Below are 20,273 nucleotides of genomic sequence, written 5' to 3' on the forward strand. Positions count from 1 at the left end.
TAAACCCACCTCCACCCCTGTGTGTTTGCAGGTCAGGTGTCAGCCCAGCTCAGGTCTCTCCTGGTGCAGTTCCCCTCCCAGCCTGACAGGGCGGCGCGCTCTCTGCAGTTGCTCTCTAAGCTGACCCATGGGTAAACCACAGACACACACCCCTTATGAACCTACCTTTCCACAACAAACATTTAACAAGCTGTATTTCAGAATGTTATTGGAGCTCTGAGCATTCAGACTGCGGTTTATTGTGGCTGTATATTGTGTGTGTATTAAGGTTTGTGTTTCATATTGTCTATTTTTTAATTTAACTTAATTGAATCAAGGAGTCACCATTGTGACCAGTGTCTCTTTGGAGGGAGACCTGTATATACATTACCAGTCAAAAGTTTTAGAACACCTACTCATTCAAGGGTTTTTCTTTATTTTTACTATTTTCTACATTGTAGAATAATAGTGAAGACATCAAAACTATGAAATAACACATATGTAGTAACCATAAAAGTGTGAAAGAAATCCAAATATATTTTATATTTGAGATTCTTCAAATAGCCACCCGTCCATATTATTGCAAGAACAGCTCAAATAAGCAAACAGAAACAACAGTCCGTTACTTTAAGACATAAAGATCAGTCAATACGGAACATTTCAAGAACTTTGAAAGTTTCTTCAAGTGCAGTCGCAAATAGCATCAAGCTCTATGATGAAACTGGCTCTCATGAGGACCGCCACAGGAGTGGAAGACCCAGAGTTACTTGTGCTGGAGAGGATACGTTCATTAGAGTTACCAGCCACAGAAATTGCAGCCCAAATAAATGCATCACAGAGTTCAAGTAACAGGCACATCTTCACATCAACTGTTCAGAGGAGACTGCATGAATCAGGCCTTCATGGTCGAATTTCTGCAAATAAACCACTACTAAAGGACGAAGAAGAGACTTGCTTGGGCCAAGAAACAAGAGCAATGGACAATAGACCGGTGGAAATTTGTCCTTTGGTCAGGTGTCCAAATTGGAGATTTTTGGTTTCACCTGCCCGTGTCTTTGTGAGATGCAGTGTGGGTGAACGGATGATCTCTGCATGTGTATTTCCCACCGTAACGCGTGGTGGTGTTATGGTGTGGAGTTGTTTTGCTGGTGATAATGTCTGTGATTTATTTAGAATTCACGGCACACTTAACCAGCATGGCTACCACAGCATTATGCAAACCATCTGGTTTGGGCTTAGTGGGACTATGATTTTTTTTTTCAACAGGACAATGACCCAAAACACACCTCCAGGCTGTGTAAGGGCTATTTTACAAAAGAGGAGAGTGGTGGAGTGTTGCATCAGATGACCTTGATTTGTTTAACACGTTTGGTTTCTACATGATTCCATATGTGTCATTTCATAGTTTTGATGTCTTCACTATTATTCTACAATGTAGAAAATAATTAAAATAAAGGAAACCGCAAGAATGAGTAGGGGTCCTAAAACTTTTGACCAGTATTGTCCAATTTCATGAAATACATAAAAAGTAAAGTACAATATCAAACAAATAAAATACAGCACACTACCTATTGAACAGAGAAACACAAATGTACACAATATTTACAAAACAAAGTGAACACATTCTTCATTTATAAAAATCCTCTGTCCTGTCTGTATAGGTCTGATGGTGAGTGTGAGGAGAAGCCGAGCCGCCTGAAGAAGAGCGAACCACTCCTTCAGAACTCTGTAGTGTCCCGGGTAACTAGTCAAGGGTCCGGGGTGAGGGGTCAGGTGCCGGGTATGAGGGGCAGAAGGGGGTGGCAGGGAAGGGGGGGAGCGTGGAGATGATGTTTTTGTTAAAAAGCTGTTTTACCACATCACATATGTTTGTGACTGTTATTAAAATCTACTTTTTCTTATTCATGAGGTTCTGTGTGTATTCTAAACAACTTTTTAATAATATCTTTTAAAAATGTAACCTCTAGAGGAACGATATCCTGTCCTCGAGATGATTGCGCTAATGTGATTAGCATGGAAACAAAAATAAATCCCAGGACATAGACATAACTGATATGAGCAGATAGATTAACAAGAATTTAAGCTAACTGCACTGTCCAATTTACAGTAGCTATTACAGTGAAAGAATACCATGCTATTGTTTGAGGAGAGTGCACAATTATGAACTTGAAAATGTATGAATAAACCAATTAGGCACATTTGGGCAGTCTTGATACAACATTTTGAATAGATATGCAATAGTTCATTGGATCAGTCTAAAACTTTGCCATACACTCCTGGCATCTAGTTGCCAAAGTCTATATTGCGCCTGGGCTAGAATAATTCATTATGGCCTTTCTCTTGCATTTCAAAGATAATGGTACAAGTATTATTTTTTAAACATGTTTTTTTTTGTATTGTCTTTTACCAGATCTAATGTGTTGTATTCTCTCCTACTTTAATTTTACATTTCCACAAACTTAAGTGTTTCCTTTCAAATGGTATCAAGAATATTTATAGCCTTGCTTCAGGTCCTGAGCTACAGGCAGGTAGATTTGGGCATGTAATTTTAGGCGAAAATTGAAAAAAGGGGCGGATCCTTAAGAGTTAACATTTATATAACTAGGCAAGTCAGTTAAGGACAAATTATTATTTTACAATGATGGCCTACCCTGGCCAAATCCTCCCCTAACCAGGACGACAATTGTGTGCCGCCTTATGGGTCTCCGGATCATAACCGGTTGTGATACAGCCTGGGATCGAACCAGGGTCTGTAGTGATGCCTCTAGCACTGAGATGCCATGCCTTAGACCACTGCGCAACTCTGAAGACCAAGTGAGAATAGAAATATGATCTCCCTCGTCCCTCTTACTCACATTAGGGAGTGTGTGAGGCCACTTGGAAACGAGTACGGTCTAGTTAAGATCTAGTTTCGATCACTTAAATGTTTGACAATCTCCACTCACTCACTGATTCTCTGACACTTATCCTCTGATCCCACAACATAGGAAAAATAAGGTAGAGAAGCCACCTCTTTCTGTCCCTCTCATTCTGATGATCATAGAGATTGGTCTGATGCATTTATTATGGGTCCCCATTAGCCAAAGCAGCAGCTACTCTTCCTGGTGTCCAGCAAAATTAAGACAGTTTATACAATTTGAAAAAATTACAATCCATTCAGATTTCACAGCACACTGTGCCATCATGCCCCGACTCCACCACTATCACATATCTACAGCTAATGGATATCCGTCAAAAATACAAAACCTTGCATAACACGTTTGTTTAACAGGTACGGAAGGCTGCTTAGACTGACCCCTGTAATCTTAGAATGCATGTTGACTACCCTAGCTGCAGTTTAGTTCATATCATAGAAAACATTAAGATGGACTCAACTTGTTTGACATATATTAAAGATACAAATTGGCTGAAAATAATTGGCATAAATAGAAAAATATACCAGTTACATTTGAGGACAAAAAGGTTGACAGCTGCACCATACAGGTTGCAAAATAAATGGGAAAAGATTTACAATGTTCTGACACATGGTTTATTAACTTTTAAAAGTTTTTCAATTTAAATTATTATAAATTCTTGCCACCAACAGAATGCTATATACAGTGGGGAGAACAAGTATTTGATACTCGATTTTGCAGGTTTTCCTACTTACAAAGCATGTAGAGGTCTGTAATTTTTTATCATAGGTACACTTCAACTGTGAGAGACGCAATCTAGAACAAAAATCCAGAAAATCACATTGTATGATTTTTAAGTAATTAATTTGCATTTTATTGCATGACATAAGTATTTGATACATCAGAAAAGCAGAACTTAATATTTGGTACAGGAACCTTTGTTTGCAATTACAGAGATCATACGTTTCCTGTAGTTCTTGACCAGGTTTGCACACACTGCAGCAGGGATTTTGGCCCACTCCTCCATACAGACCATCTCCAGATCCTTCAGGTTTCGGGGTTGTCGCTGGGCAATACGGATTTTCAGCTCCCTCCAAAGATTTTCTATTGGGTTTAGGTCTGGAGACTGGCTAGGCCACTCTAGGACCTTGAGATGCTTCTCACAGAGCCATTCCTTAGTTGCCCTGGCTGTGTGTTTCGGGTTGTTGTCATGCTGGAAGACCCAGCCACGACCCATCTTCAATGCTCTTACTGAGGGAAGGAGGTTGTTGGCCAAGATCTCACGATACATGGCCCCATCCATCCTCCCCTCAATATGGTGCAGTCGTCCTGTCCCCTTTGCAGAAAAGCATCCCCAAAGAATGATGTTTCCACCTCCATGCTTCACGGTTGGGATGGTGTTCTTGGGGTTGTACTCATCCTTCTTCTTCCTCCAAACACGGCGAGTGGAGTTTAGACCAAAAAGCTCTATTTTTGTCTCATCAGACCACATGACCTTCTCCCATTCCTTCTCTGGATCATCCAGATGGTCATTGGCAAACTTCAATCGGGGCTGGACATGTGCTGGCTTGAGCAGGGGGACCTTGCGTGCGCTGCAGGATTTTATTCCATGATGGCGTAGTGTGTTACTAATGGTTTTCTTTGAGACTTTGGTCCCAGCTCTCTTCAGGTCATTGACCAGGTCCTGCCGTGTAGTTGGGCTGATCCCTCACCTTCCTCATGATCATTGATGCCCCACAAGGTGAGATCTTGCATGGAGCCCCAGACCGAAGGTGATTGACCGTCATCTTGAACTTCTTCCATTTTCTAATAATTGCGCCAACAGTTGTTGCATTCTCACCAAGCTGCTTTCCTATTGTCCTGTAGCCCATCCCAGCCTTGTGCAGGTCTACAATTTTATCCCTGATGTCCTCACACAGCTCTCTGGCCTTGGCCATTGTGGAGAGGTTGGAGTCTGTTTGATTGAGTGTGTGGACAGGTGTCTTTTATACAGGTAACGAGTTCAAACAGGTGCAGTTAATACAGGTGATGAGTGGAGAACAGGAGGGGATTCTTAAAGAAAAACGAACAGGTCTGTGAGAGCCGGAATTCTTACTGGTTGGTAGGTGATCAAATACTTATGTCATGCAATAAAATGCAAATGAATTACTTAAAAATCATACAATGTGATTTTCTGGATTTTTGTTTTACATTCTGTCTCTCGCAGTTGAAGTGTACCTATGATAAAAAAATCCAGACCTCTACATGCTTTGTAAGAGGGAAAACCTGCAAAATCGGCAGTGTATCAAATACTTGTTCTCCCCACTGTGTATATATATATATACAGTGCCTTGCGAAAGTATTCGGCCCCCTTGAACTTTGCGACCTTTTGCCACATTTCAGGCTTCAAACATAAAGATATAAAACTGTATTTTTTTGTGAAGAATCAACAACAAGTGGGACACAATCATGAAGTGGAACGACATTTATTGGATATTTCAAACTTTTTTAACAAATCAAAAACTGAACAATTGGGTTGTGCAAAATTATTCAGCCCCCTTAAGTTAATACTTTGTAGCGCCACCTTTTGCTGCGATTACAGCTGCGATTACAGCTGTATCAGTTTTGCACATCGAGAGACTGAATTTTTTTCCCATTCCTCCTTGTAAAACAGCTCGAGCTCAGTGAGGGTGGATGGAGAGCATTTGTGAACAGCAGTTTTCAGTTCTTTCCACAGATTCTCGATTGGATTCAGGTCTGGACTTTGACTTGGCCATTCTAACACCTGGATATGTTTATTTTTGAACCATTCCGTTGTAGATTTTGCTTTATGTTTTGGATCATTGTCTTGTTGGAAGACAAATCTCCATCCCAGTCTCAGGTCTTTTGCAGACTCCATCAGGTTTTCTTCCAGAATGGTCCTGTATTTGGCTCCATCCATCTTCCCATCAATTTTAACCATCTTCTCTGTCCCTGCTGAAGAAAAGCAGGCCCAAACCATGGTGCTGCCACCACCATGTTTGACAGTGGGGATGGTGTGTTCAGCTGTGTTGCTTTTACACCAAACATAACGTTTTGCATTGTTGCCAAAAAGTTCAATTTTGGTTTCATCTGACCAGAGCACCTTCTTCCACATGTTTGGTGTGTCTCCCAGGTGGCTTGTGGCAAACTTTAAACTACACTTTTAATGGATATCTTTAAGAAATGGCTTTCTTCTTGCCACTCTTCCATAAAGGCCAGATTTGTGCAATATACGACTGATTGTTGTCCTATGGACAGAGTCTCCCACCTCAGCTGTAGATCTCTGCAGTTCATCCAGAGTGATCATGGGCCTCCTGGCTGCATCTCTGATCAGTCTTCTCCTTGTATGAGCTGAACGTTTAGAGGGACGGCCAGGTCTTGGTAGATTTGCAGTGGTCTGATACTCCTTCCATTTCAATATTATCGCTTGCACAGTGCTCCTTGGGATGTTTAAAGCTTGGGAAATCTTTTTGTATCCAAATCCGGCTTTAAACTTCTTCACAACAGTATCTCGGACCTGCCTGGTGTGTTCCTTGTTCTTCATGATGCTCTCTGCGCTTTTAACGGACCTCTGAGACTATCACAGTGCAGGTGCATTTATACGGAGACTTGATTACACACAGGTGGATTGTATTTATCATCATTAGTCATTTAGGTCAACATTGGATCATTCAGAGATCCTCACTGAACTTCTGGAGAGAGTTTGCTGCACTGAAAGTAAAGGGGCTGAATAATTTTGCACGCTCAATTTTTCAGTTTTTGATTTGTTAAAAAAGTTTGAAATATCCAATAAATGTCGTTCCACTTCATGATTGTGTCCCACTTGTTGATTCTTCACAAAAAAATACAGTTTTATATCTTTATGTTTGAAGCCTGAAATGTGGCAAAAGGTCGCAAAGTTCAAGGGGGCCGAATACTTTCGCAAGGCACTGTATAGAGAGTGATACTTTCCTGCAAAGAGATGGAATCACTTAATCATTTATTCTGGTAATTCCCCCATGTAGCTTGTTTCTGATCACAAGTTCAGGAATAGTTAGAAAATCACAACATTCCCTTAAAATGAACCTTACAAATAGCAGTGGTGGGCAATTTGGAAAGCCAAGTCGGTCAATAATAATACTCGTAGGAAATGTTTTCGTGCAATTAGAATGGTTCAAAATGTATGTAAAACATTTACAGCACAATTAAAAAGTATATGGCACATGGAAACCAAGGGTGGTCTATGGTGATAGGTGGGACTAAAGTGCTTATGTTAGGTAAATATTATTGTAATGTGAATGCTGTATATAAAAGTACCATGTTTGTCAAAATTATATGTAAAATGTACAGTACCAGTCAAGTTTGGACACCTACTCATTCAAGTGTTTTTCTTTATTTTTTACTATTTTTACTATTAATTGAATATTATATTGAAGAATAATAGTCAAGGCATCAAAACTATGAAATAAAACATACGGAATCATGTAGTAACCAAAAACGTGTTAAACAAATCTTCAAAGTAGCCACCCTTTGCCTTGATGACAGCTTTGCACACAATTGGCATTCTCTCAACCAGCGTGAGGTAGTCACCTGGAATGCAATAACAGGTGTGCCTTGTTAAAAGTTCATTTGTGGAATTTCTTTCCTTAATGGGTTTGAGCCAATCAGTTGTGTGCCTCGCTTCCAGACCCAAGTCAGGACAGCCCAGGGGAGCCTTCACTAGCCTGCTCCAGGGCCAGATGTTATGGTGTAATTTCCACATTTGAGGATCTTATCAAATCAAATCAAATGTTTTGTCACATACACATGGTTAGCAGATGTTAATGCGAGTGTAGCGAAATGCTTGTGCTTCTAGTTCCGACAATGCAGTAATAACCAACAAGTAATCTAACTAACAATTCCAAAACTACTGTCTTGTACACAGTGTGAGGGGATAAAGAATATGTACATAAGGATATGAATATGAATGAGTGATGGTACAGAGCAGCATAGGCAAGATACAGTAGATGGTTTTGAGTACAGTATATACATATGAGATGAGTATGTAAACAAAGTGGCATAGTTAAAGTGGCTAGTGATACATGTATTACATAAGGATACAGTCGATGATATAGAGTACAGTATATACGTATGCATATGAGATGAATAATGTAGGGTAAGTAACATTATATAAGGTAGCATTGTTTAAAGTGGCTAGTGATATATTTACATAATTTCCCATCAATTCCCATTATTAAAGTGGCTGGAGTTGAGTCAGTGTCAGTGTGTTGGCAGCAGCCACTCAATGTTAGTGGTGGCTGTTTAACAGTCTGATGGCCTTGAGATAGAAGCTGTTTTTCAGTCTCTCGGTCCCAGCTTTGATGCACCTGTACTGACCTCGCCTTCTGGATGATAGCGGGGTGAACAGGCAGTGGCTCGGGTGGTTGATGTCCTTGATGATCTTTATGGCCTTCCTGTGACATCGGGTGGTGTAGGTGTCCTGGAGGGCAGGTAGTTTGCCCCCGGTGATGCGTTGTGCAGACCTCACTACCCTCTGGAGAGCCTTACGGTTGAGGGCAGAGCAGTTGCCGTACCAGGCGGTGATACAGCCCGCCAGGATATTCTCGATTGTGCATCTGTAGAAGTTTGTGAGTGCTTTTGGTGACAAGCCAAATTTCTTCAGCCTCCTGAGGTTGAAGAGGCGCTGCTGCGCCTTCTTCACAATGCTGTCTGTGTGAGTGGACCAATTCAGTTTGTCTGTGATGTGTATGCCGAGGAACTTAAAACTTGCTACCCTCTCCACTACTGTTCCATCGATGTGGATAGGGGGGTGTTCCCTCTGCTGTTTCCTGAAGTCCACAATCATCTCCTTAGTTTTGTTGACGTTGAGTGTGAGGTTATTTTCCTGACACCACACTCCGAGGGCCCTCACCTCCTCCCTGTAGGCCGTCTCGTCGTTGTTGGTAATCAAGCCTACCACTGTTGTGTCGTCCGCAAACTTGATGATTGAGTTGGAGGCGTGCGTGGCCACGCAGTCGTGGGTGAACAGGGAGTACAGGAGAGGGCTCAGAACGCACCCTTGTGGGGCCCCAGTGTTGAGGATCAGCGGGGAGGAGATGTTGTTGCCTACCCTCACCACCTGGGGGCGGCCCGTCAGGAAGTCCAGTACCCAGTTGCACAGGGCGGGGTCGAGACCCGGGGTCTCGAGCTTGATGACGAGCTTGGAGGGCACTATGCTGTTGAATGCCGAGCTGTAGTCAATGAACAGCATTCTCACATAGGTATTCCTCTTGTCCAGATGGGTTAGGGCAGTGTGCAGTGTGGTTGAGATTGCATCGTCTGTGGACCTATTTGGGCGGTAAGCAAATTGAAGTGGGTCTAGGGTGTCAGGTAGGGTGGAGGTGATATGGTCCTTGACTAGTCTCTCAAAGCACTTCATGATGACGGAAGTGAGTGCTACGGGGCGGTAGTCGTTTAGCTCAGTTACCTTAGCCTTCTTGGGAACAGGAACAATGGTGGCCCTCTTGAAGCATGTGGGAACAGCAGACTGGTATAGGGATTGATTGAATATGTTCGTAAACACACCGGCCAGCTGGTCTGCGCATGCTCTGAGGGCGCGGCTGGGGATGCCGTCTGGGCCTGCAGCCTTGCGAGGGTTAACACGTTTAAATGTCTTACTCACCTCGGCTGCAGTGAAGGAGAGACCGCAAGTTTTTGTTGCAGGCCGTGTCAGTGGCACTGTATTGTCCTCAAAGCGGGCAAAAAAGTTATTTAGTCTGCATGGGAGCAGGACATCATGGTCCATGACTGGGCTGGATTTCTTCCTGTAGTCCGTGATTGACTGTAGACCCTGCCACATGCCTCTTGTGTCTGAGCCGTTGAATTGAGATTCTACTTGTCTCTGTACTGACGCTTAGCTTGTTTGATAGCCTTGCGGAGGGAATAGCTGCACTGTTTGTATTCGGTCATGTTACCAGACACCTTGCCCTGATTTAAAAGCAGTGGTTCGCGCTTTCAGTTTCACGCGAATGCTGCCATCAATCCACGGTTTCTGGTTAGGGAATGATTTAATCGTTGCTATGGGAACGACATCTTCAATGCACGTTCTAATGAACTCGCACACCGAATCAGCGTATTCGTCAATGTTGTTGTCTGACGCAATACGAAACATGTCCCAGTCCACGTGATGGAAGCAGTCTTGGAGTGTGGAGTCAGCTTGGTCGGACCAGCGTTGGACAGACCTCAGCGTGGGAGCCTCTTGTTTTAGTTTCTGTCTGTAGGCAGGGATCAACAAAATGGAGTCGTGGTCAGCTTTTCCGATAGGGGGGCGGGGCAGGGCCTTATATGCGTCGCGGAAGTTAGAGTAACAATGATCCAAGGTCTTTCCACCCCTGGTTGCGCAATCGATATGCTGATAAAATTTAGGGAGTCTTGTTTTCAGATTAGCCTTGTTAAAATCCCCAGCTACAATGAATGCAGCCTCTGGATAAATGGTTTCCAGTTTGCAAAGAGTCAAATAAAGTTCATTCAGAGCCAACAATGTGTCTGCTTGGGGGGGATATATACGGCTGTGATTATAATCGAAGAGAATTCTCTTGGTAGATAATGCGGTCTACATTTGATTGTGAGGAATTCTAAATCAGGTGAACAGAAGGATTTGAGTTCCTGTATGTTTCTTTCATCACACCATGTCACGTTAGTCATAAGGCATACGCCCCCGCCCCTCTTCTTACCAGAAAGATGTTTGTTTCTGTCTGCGCGATGCCTGTTGGCTGCACCGCCTCGGATAGCGTCTCTCCAGTAAGCCACGTTTCCGTGAAGCAAAGAACGTTACAGTCTCTGATGTCCCTCTGGAATGCTACCCTTGCTCGGATTTCATCAACCTTGTTGTCAAGAGACTGGACATTGGCAAGAAGAATGCTAGGGAATGGTGTACGGTGTGCCCGTCTCCGGAGTCTGACCAGAAGACCGCCTCGTTTCCCTCTTTTTCGGAGTCGTTTTTTTGGGTCGCTGCATGGGATCCCCTCCGTTGTCCTGTTTGTAAGGCAGAACACAGGATCCGCGTCGCGAAAAACATATATTTGGTCGTACTGATGGTGAGTTGACGCTGATCTTATATTCAGTAATTCTTCTCAACTGTATGTAATGAAACCTAAGATGACCTGGGGTACTAATGTAAGAAATAACACGTAAAAAAAACAAAAACTGCATAGTTTCCTAGGAACGCGAAGCGAGGCGGCCATCTCTGTCGGCGCCGGAAGTAGTATCAGCTGCTAATGATGAGTTACTCTGGAATTCCACTGAAGTAGTTAACTTTTATTAAAACTTCTACATCATTTGAGGTAGTCCGAATGACAAATAAAATAGTGGTCTAATGGAGCAAAAAGAGTGTGGCTCACAGTTCAGCTTCATCCCCGTCACAATTGCATCAAAACCGAAAGTTACCTTACTACGTTACCCATAATGCACCAACACTACCCCCACTCTGGATGGTGATTAGATCTAACACCACTCCAACACTCATACAAAGGCACAATACCCAATGGTTTTCATTTCAGTTACATGGACATTAGATATGTTACCCCTTTGGGTTCTTGAAAGTTAACATTTTCTCTTCTTCTTTTCAGTCCACAAAGACCTCTGAACTTGTCCTGTTCAGTAATAACTCCACTTGAAGGAGCAAGTAGTCCATTTTCCCTAATTTCCCGAAAGCACATGGAGCGGTGGGTAGCACCATACAAGGGCTGTTGGTTTAAGAGGAGGATACCTAGAGAAAAGGAAGGCAAGTCAGTGGTTCCAGTACCTAGCAGTACATTATGTTGTTCCAGTATCTCTTCTGAAAAAGTAAGAAGGTTAACACTGTTCTATTTCAAGAATGTTACTTTCCGTTTACAGAAATACCTGGCTTTCTTCCCATACAAAATTATGGGAAGAAAGTTCCCAAAACATAAATGGCCTACGTCTCAATGCATAGAATATAAAACTGTCACAATTTACAGTCCCAACTACAACAGTGTGTTTTGTTCTTTTTTATTTTTTAACACACACATATATATTTAAATATTGTATATGGAATTCCAGTCTGATTCATATATATATTTTAGCAAAAACAGCAAATTGTTTACGTCCCAGAACAGTTTGTTTGTACAGTTCAGTTCAACATCAACACCCAATCAACTAACCGGTTCGGTGGCCTTTTGTTCCTCTTTGGCCACCCTGTGGGAGTCTGACCAAAGCAGGGTGAGTAACAGTCCATCCTTGGTCTTGTTGCATTATGCTACCCCCACTAGACTGAACTCCATCTGTTGTCGCAGACCCACTCACAAAATAAGTGGTATCAGAAGCAAGCTCTGCGTCCTTCTCACTACCTTTGTCACTTTTGTTCATCCATGATCAGGTTGGGTAGATCCAGATCAGAATCGTGGAGGCTTGCATCCAAATCATGCTACAAGATCTCTGCAGGTTGCCATGCTTCGGCGTGTGTGAACACCCAGCTGTTGTCTAGAGTCGTCCTGGAGTTGTACTGCTTGAGTTTGTATGACGTAAGGACCCTTATAGGATGGTAGGGGCTTCATAACTTTGTCCCGCACCCACTTTATACGATTAATTAAGTACCATACTGTGTCACCAACGTTGTTGTGTATCCTTGCAACATTCTTGTCATACTGCTTTTTGGCATGCTCCACAGACTGACCCAGCTCTTCCCTTGCATTCTGGTGAGTAAGTTCCAATCTGTCTTGTAGCTGTGTCACATACTGTGGAGGGGTCTTGGTGTGCTCATGATCGGGTGGCAAGCCAGCCACCAGGTCGATGGGTTCTGTTACTTCACTTCCAAAGGAGCGTCATGTTCGGAGTGAACTCTGTTGAGCTGTGCTTTGTTGCTCTATAGACCATCACGGAGAATGGAATCATGAGGTCCCGGTCCCAATGACAACGTTCTGTGGTGGTGGCTAAGATATTCTGTAGAGTGGCATTAAATCTTTCGATTTGCCTTTCTGATTGTGGTCTGATTCCTATTCCACACATTCTTTGGAAGACTTCAGACTCGAAGTTGGAGCCTTGATCGCTGTGGAGTGTCTGTGGGGCTCCGTAGCGACACCACCATTCAGCTGTCAGAACTTCAGCCACTGTCACAGCTTGATCGTTTTGCAGAGGGTAGGCTTCCACCCACTTTGTGAAATAGTCTTGAACCACCAATATGCAGCGATTGTAGCATTCTGTCTCATTCATGGGGCCCATGAGATCAATGGCGATCCTCTCCATGGGTACTTCCATGCAGACAGTGCCCATGGGTGCTTGGGGCTTCCTCGGAGGTCTGGCTTTAGCTGCACAGCTGGTACATGTACGAGACCATAGTGTGACATCCTCTCTCATTCGGTACCAGTAGTATCTTGTCTGCAGCCGGGCAAGTATGCGTTCCACGCCAAAGTGACCGGCTACTGGGCCGTCATGCATCTGCTTCATGATGTCCGACCAGAACACAAGAGGTCTGAGTATCTATGGGTAAAACACTGCACCTTCGGTACAGTAGAAGTGTCGTAAGAGAATGCCGTCTTTGGCACGAAAGGCGACACATCTCCCCATGATGGGCGGTCCTTCCTCGAGCCATCTCTTGACGGGGCCTATATCAGAGTCAGCCATCTGAGCTTGACATAATTCCTCAGTAGTCCATCCATGGAACAGAACAGTGTCACTTGCTTCAGTGAGGCAAATCTTTTCCATGTCCGATCTGTCATCTTCACTCTCCCGAACACCTGACTCCACGTCAACGGCAGCTCCAGGGAGTGTAGGCTGGGGTCTTCCCTTACCCCCCTGAACAGAGCTCCGTAGAAGTAGCTTCCACAGCATTATCTGCTATGCTGGAGCCGAAGTCACAGTGCACTTCCTGGTTCCTGAAACTGTCATTGTTCTGGGTAGGGTCCTGTACAGTGCAGGGGCAAGTCTGGCGGCAGGGCCTCCTGGACAGGACGTCAGCATTTTCGTGGTGGCGTCCTAGACGATGCATGACCGTGAAGCAAGACCAGGCTTCTCGAGCCACCCCGCCAGTTGACCTTCTGGTTCCTTCATCCTTATGAACCACCGAAAGCTGCTGTGGTCGGTGCGCACGATGAAGGGTCTTCTGAGCAGGTATTGACGACCGCCGGCTCCCATACGCTAGTACGCGTTCCTCACTGTCCTGCATTTGGGACAAGACGGCTCCAATACCGAAGTTGCTGGCGTCTGTATAAAGTTTGAGGTCACCGCTGTTGAGTGGATAGCCCAAATTGGGCGTGGTGGTGAGTAGCTTCTTTAATTCTTTGAACGCCTCCGGGCACTCTCAAGTCCACTGGAAACGAGCATGTCTCTTTGTAAGCTCATGAAGGGGCTTGTCTACAGCAGCAAAGTTTTTGACAAATCGTCGGCAGTACGAGGCCAGGCTACGAACTGACGGACTACTGAAACACAGGTAGGCTGGGGGCATTCTTGGACAGATTTTTCTGGTGATCTGTGGCGATGCCATGTTCAGAAACTATGTGTCCAAGGTAGGTAACCTGTCGGAACCCACTTGGAGGGTTTCAATTTCAGGTTGGCTTGGCGACACCGATCAACCACTTGTGCCAGGCATTGGAACATCTCCGGGACATCCCTTCCCAGGATGATGATGTCATCAACATATACGAGGCAGGTCTCCCATTGCATTCTAGCCAGGACGCCCTCAATTAGATGTTGAAACGTCGCTGGTGCGTTGCAGAGCCCAAAAGGCATCACATTCCACTCAGAGGCCCTTCCTGCTGCAGAAAGCGGCCGCCTTACGGGCCTTGGGGGTAAGCTCTACCTGCCAATAGCCTGACGCTAGGTCCAATGTGCTAAACCATTTGGCCGTTGACAGGGTATCGAGGATACGAGGAAGAGGATATACATCCTTAACAGTACGCTCATTTAGAGCCCTGTAAGTCCACACATAGACGGTATGTCTGGTCCTTTTGTGGCTTGGAGAGGCTACTCCAGTTTCAAGACTTTGCTGGATCTACTGGTCAGTTACTGCATCACAGGGGGCCCAGGAAATGTCTAAATGTCATGCTGTACAAGACTAGTGCGACCAATATCAGTGGGAAGAAGAAGAAATCCCCGTAGGTACTAAGGAGTTGAGCCAGCCCACAACTTTGTCTGCACTTAGCGCAGTAGAGTTTTCTGTTTACACCGACTGTAAGTGATCAGGAACTGCTGGGGAGACGAGACTAGTTTGTGGTGGCATGGAGGAAATATCAGTGGGTTGAACAACATCTGCAGCCTGGAAGAATCCGGCAGAGATGGTCGCCTCGCTTCGCGTTCTTAGGAAACGATGCAGTATTTTGTTTTTTTTATGTATTATTTCTTACACTGTTACCCCAGGAAATCTTAAGTCTTATTACATACAGCCGGGAAGAACTATTGGATATAAGAGCAATGTCAACTTACCAACATTACGACCGGGAATACGACTTTCCCGAAGCAGATCCTCTGTTTGGACCACCACCCAGAACAATGGATCGGAGGCGACCCAAAAGGGGCAGACGGAGAGTGGTCTTCTCATATGCCTTATGATTAACGAGTCGTGGTGTGTTCATAACAACATTCAGGAACTCAAGTCATTTTGTTCACCTGACCTAGAATTCCTTACAATCAAATGCCGGCCGCATTATCTACCAAGAGAATTATCGTTGATCATATTCACAGCCGTGGACTATGCAAACTGGAAACCACATATCCTGAGGCTGCATTTATCGTAGCTGGGGATTTTAACAAAGCTAATCTGAAAACAAAGCTCCCTAAATTTTATCAGCATATCAAATGCGTGACCCGGGCTGGCAGCATTTCTGGATCATTGTTACTCTAACTTCCACGATGCATACAAAGCCCTCCCTTGCCCTCCTTTCGGCAAATCTGACCACGACTCCATTTTGTTGCTCCCAGCCTATAGACAGAAACTAAAACGGGAAACTCCCGTGCTCGGTTCTGTTCAACGCTGGTCCGACCAATCTGATTCCACACTTCAAGATTGTTTCGATCACGTGGACTGGGATATGTTCCGGATAGCCTCAGACATTGATGTATACACTGATTTGGTGAGCGAGTTTATTTTGATGGCAGCATTCGCACAGAACTGAAAGCGCGAACCCAATGCTTTTATTCATGGCAAGGCGACCGAAAACAACATAACCGAATACAAAGAGTGTAGCCATTCCCTCTGCAAGGCAATCAGACAAGCTAAGCGTCAGTATAGAGACAAAGTAGAGTCGTAATTCAACGGCTCAGACACGAGACATATGTTGCAGGGTCTACGGTCAATCACGGATTACAAAAGAAAACCAGTCCCGTCGCGGACACCGACGTCGTGCTCCCAGACAAAGTAAACAACTTCTTTGCTCGCTTTGAGGACAATACAGTGCCACTGACACGGCCCGCTTCCAAAACCTGCGGGCTCACCTTCACTGCAGCCAACGTGAGTAAAACATTTAAACGTGTTAACCCTCGCAAGGCCGCCGGCCCAGACGGCATCCATAGCTGCGTCCTCAGAGCATGCGCAGACCCAGCTGGCTGGTGTGTTTACGGACATATTCAATCAATCCCTATCCCAGTCTGCTGTTCCCACATGCTTCAAGAGGGCCACCATTTTTCCTGTTCCCAAGAAGGCTAAGGTAACTGAGCTAAATGACAATCGCCCCGTAGCACTCACTTCCATCATCATGAAGTGCTTTGAGAGGATCATATCACCTCCACCCTACCTGACACCCTAGACCAGTCCTTCTCAAATAGTGGGGCGCGCCCCCCCTGGGGGGGCTCGGAGCCATGCCAGGGGGGGCGCGTGTGATCCCAGGGAACATGCTTTTTTTTGCCGCAGGGAGTATGGTTTTTTGCACCGAATAAGAACACACAGCAGGAGATATGAAGTGCAGATAACAAACCCTTAAGAGACACCATGGAAAAATATTTAACAGGGATGAAAAGAAAGGTGGAGGGAGACGGAGATAATGAGACAAACGTAAGTCTCCCGAAAGCTAAGACGAGGAAATATGACGAAGCGTATTGGCTTCACTGTGACTATGGTGGGAGACGAGGAAGACCGGTATGTTTACTGTGTCTAAAAATGTTGACAGCGGACAGCATGAAGCCAAATAAATTAAGGCGTCACTTAAAGACATTACACCCCAATCACGCTGATAAGCCGCTTGAGTTTTTTCAACGAAAACGTGCCGAATATTGCCAACAATCGTCCCGCTTTGTGAACACAACTTCAGTAAACCAGCAAGCACTGTTAGCATCATATAAGGTGGCGTACCAAATTTCTCAGTGCAAAAAAAAACACTCCATAGCAGAGGAGCTGATACTGCCTTACAGCATTAGACATGGTCTCTGTCATGCTGGATGACGCAAGTGCTGCAAAAATAAGAAACTATCCCTCTGTCCAATGACACTGTCGCCAGATGTATAAATGACATTGCTAACGATCTTAAAGAACAGCTGGTAGATTAACTCAAAGACAAATGTTTTGCCTTACAGTTCGATGCTGAGTGGACACACTGTGTTATACACACAGAAGCACTGGCATCAAGGCACCTTTCCTCTGAATTAAGTGAGGTTATGATTGACATTGTAGGTGTAGTCAATTTTATAAAGATCAGACCACTAAAATAAAAACAAGAGTCTTCTCTGCTATCTGTGAGGAGATGGGAGCTGAACATCAAGCTGTGCTGTTTCACAGTGAAGCAAGGTGGCTGTCACAAGCAAAAGTATTGTCTCAAGTTTTTGAGCTCAGAGAGCAGATGATGTTTTTGGAGCAGGAGCACGACCTTGCAGAAAAATTTAGTGATGAGAACTTTCTGGCAAAACTGGCCTACCTGAGTGACATATTTGGAAAGCTAAATTAACTAAATCTACAGCTTCAAGGGAAAGATAAACACCTCGCTCAGGTCACAGACAAGATCAGCTCTTTCACTCGAAAGCTTGCAATGTGGGGCAGGCGACTTGATGAAGGAAATACTGATTCATTCGAGAACCTGCATGAATTTGTTGACACTACTGACTATGATGCCACCTCAGTGATTCCATATATTAAGGAGCATCACTGATGGGATTCTTTAAAAAGTACTTCCCTGAAAACAGTTCCCAATATGACTGGGTGAGAGATCCTTTCATTGCACCAGCTCCAACTGGTTTCAGCTCTGCAGAGGAGGACCAGTTCATTGATATGACGTCTGACACCACATTGAGACTGAGGTTCACATCACAGACACTGAGTGAATTCTGGCTGAGTGTAGAGAGGCAGTATCCACTCCTAGGGCAGAGGGCCATGGGCATTCTTCTTCCTTTTGCAACATCTTATCTTTGTGAGACTGGCTTCTCTGCTGTTGCTGCACTGAAGACCAAGTGCAGGTCCCAGCTAACGTTGAGCAGGAGCTGAGAGTTGCAGTATCATGCTTCAAACCCCGCTTCGAAAAGCTGTGCTCTGCAAAACTTGCTCATTGTAGCCATTAATCCTGCACAAATTGTTTTATTCATTTTTGTTTTATAGGTCAGTGTTTCATATATTGTGCTCCTGAGTTAATGTTGCTGATCAAATTGAATGTATTATTATTATTTATTGATTATATTTCTTTTTTTTTTTCAGGCAAATTGATGCACTTTGTCTTTTCTGTTACAGACTAAAAAACAACGTTAATAAAGTTATTATTTGTTGTAAGTTGATCTATATTTCTTTCTTTGTTTTTTTGTTTTCTTTAATGTTAATAAGGATACAATGTTATGCAGAGGTGTACTTTTAACAATTTTATAGACAAATTATACTATTTACAGTCGTGGCGGAGAGTTGGGGGGCGCGAAATGTTCACTTCTTCCTGGGGGGGGGGGGGGGGGGTAACAGAAAATAGAAAATGCCCTAGACCCACTCCAATTTGCTTACTGCCCCAATAGGTCCACAGACGAAGCAATTCGCAATCACACTGCACACTGCCCTAACCCATCTGGACAAGGGGAATAGCTATGTAAGAATGCTGTTCATCGATTAGAGCTCAGCATTTAACGCCATAGTACCCTCCAAACTCGTCATTAAGTGTGAGACCCTGGGTCTCGACCCCATCCTGTGCAACTGGGTCCTGGACTTTCTGACGGGCCGCCCCCAGGTGGTGAGGGTAGGAAACAACATCTCCACCCCGCTGATCCTCAACAATGGGGCCCCACAAGGGTGCGTTCTTTGAGCCACTTTCTGTTCACCTCGCTATCATCCAGAAGGCGAGGTCAGTACAGGTGCATCAAAGCTGGGACCAAGAGACTGAAAAACAGCTTCTATCTCTTGGCTATCAGACTGTTAAACAGCCATCACTAACATGGGTGGCTGCTGCGTGGCTGCTGCCAACACACTGACTCTAATCTAGCCACTTTAATAATAAAAAAATTGGATGTAATACATGTATCAAGTTCAAATAGGTGCCATTAATACATGAAATGAGTGGAGGACAGGAGCCTCTTAAAGAAGAAGTTACAGGTCTGTCATAGTTGAAGTGTACCTATGATGAAAATTCTCATCTTTTTAAGTGGGAGAACTTGCACAATTGGTGGCTGACTAAATACTTTTTTGCCCCACTGTACATATTCTTATTCAATCCTTTGTGTGTATAAGGTAGTTGTTGTGAAATTGTTAGATATTGCACGGTCAGAACTAGAAGAACAAGCATTTCGCTACAATCGCATTAACATCTGCTAACCATGTGTATGTGACCAATCAAATTTGATTTGATACTGCCCTTTTTTACTTTCACTGACTCGGTTGTAGAGCCTGATTGGGGATTTGATTATTGGTCTGTTCGTCAACCACAAACCTTTTCAATTAATCATTTAGTTGGGTTTAGTACCACGTTGCCTCTGACAGGTTCACGGAAGTGTGCGTTCCCAGGCACAATGTACTCACACCCTGATTAGAGAACGGCTGCGCATGCTATTCTTATGACATGCACCTTTGGTCTGTTCTTTGCGTTGAAGTAGGGCACCTGTTCACCAAACAGCACAGTCCTCTGGCTCCCGAAATCAAGGCATGCCTGTGACTGCTCCTTCTGAGTAGTTTATTCGTCTTCACTGTCAGATGAGATATCTTAATGTACACGCCTGGTCTGCCTACCACGTAAACTGGATCTTGCTCACTTGGGGCGAGACTGTTTTCATCATTACCTTCAGTGTGCAGAGCATCACTACGGATACATCCATGGCTGTCCTGCGACTTTGAGCGGTGGTTTTCCACAGGAGGCATGACTGGAGAGGAGAGCAGAGCTGCTGGCATCCTGTGTGGGTAATGGGAGTAAACAGCATTAGAGTTGAAAGGGTTAGTGCATCGAGTATACAGCATTTCAGTAATTGGCTGAAACACATTTCCAGAGATAGCATTTTTAGGTGAGCATCTATCATGCCAGCTGGCATAGTTTTGGTTCTGAC

The 20,273-nt window shown here is 44.3% G+C and overlaps 1 protein-coding gene across 3 annotated transcripts in view; it reads left to right on the forward strand.

Annotated features, from left to right (window-relative positions):
• Positions 1–1,879, forward strand: part of LOC139418758 (centrobin, centrosomal BRCA2 interacting protein) — a 42,533-nt gene extending 40,654 nt beyond the window's left edge. For all 3 annotated transcript variants that reach the window (XM_071168434.1, XM_071168436.1, XM_071168435.1), the window contains exons 20-21: positions 32–131; positions 1,641–1,879. In XM_071168434.1, the coding sequence (XP_071024535.1) occupies positions 32–131; positions 1,641–1,809 (269 nt within the window). In that variant the 3' untranslated portion in view covers positions 1,810–1,879. The remainder of the gene's footprint in view (positions 1–31; positions 132–1,640) is intronic.
• The last annotated feature ends 18,394 nt before the right edge of the window (positions 1,880–20,273 follow it).

This window comes from Oncorhynchus clarkii, chromosome 10 (genome assembly GCF_045791955.1).
Source record: "Oncorhynchus clarkii lewisi isolate Uvic-CL-2024 chromosome 10, UVic_Ocla_1.0, whole genome shotgun sequence".
In the NCBI taxonomy this organism is placed as follows: domain Eukaryota; kingdom Metazoa; phylum Chordata; class Actinopteri; order Salmoniformes; family Salmonidae; genus Oncorhynchus; species Oncorhynchus clarkii.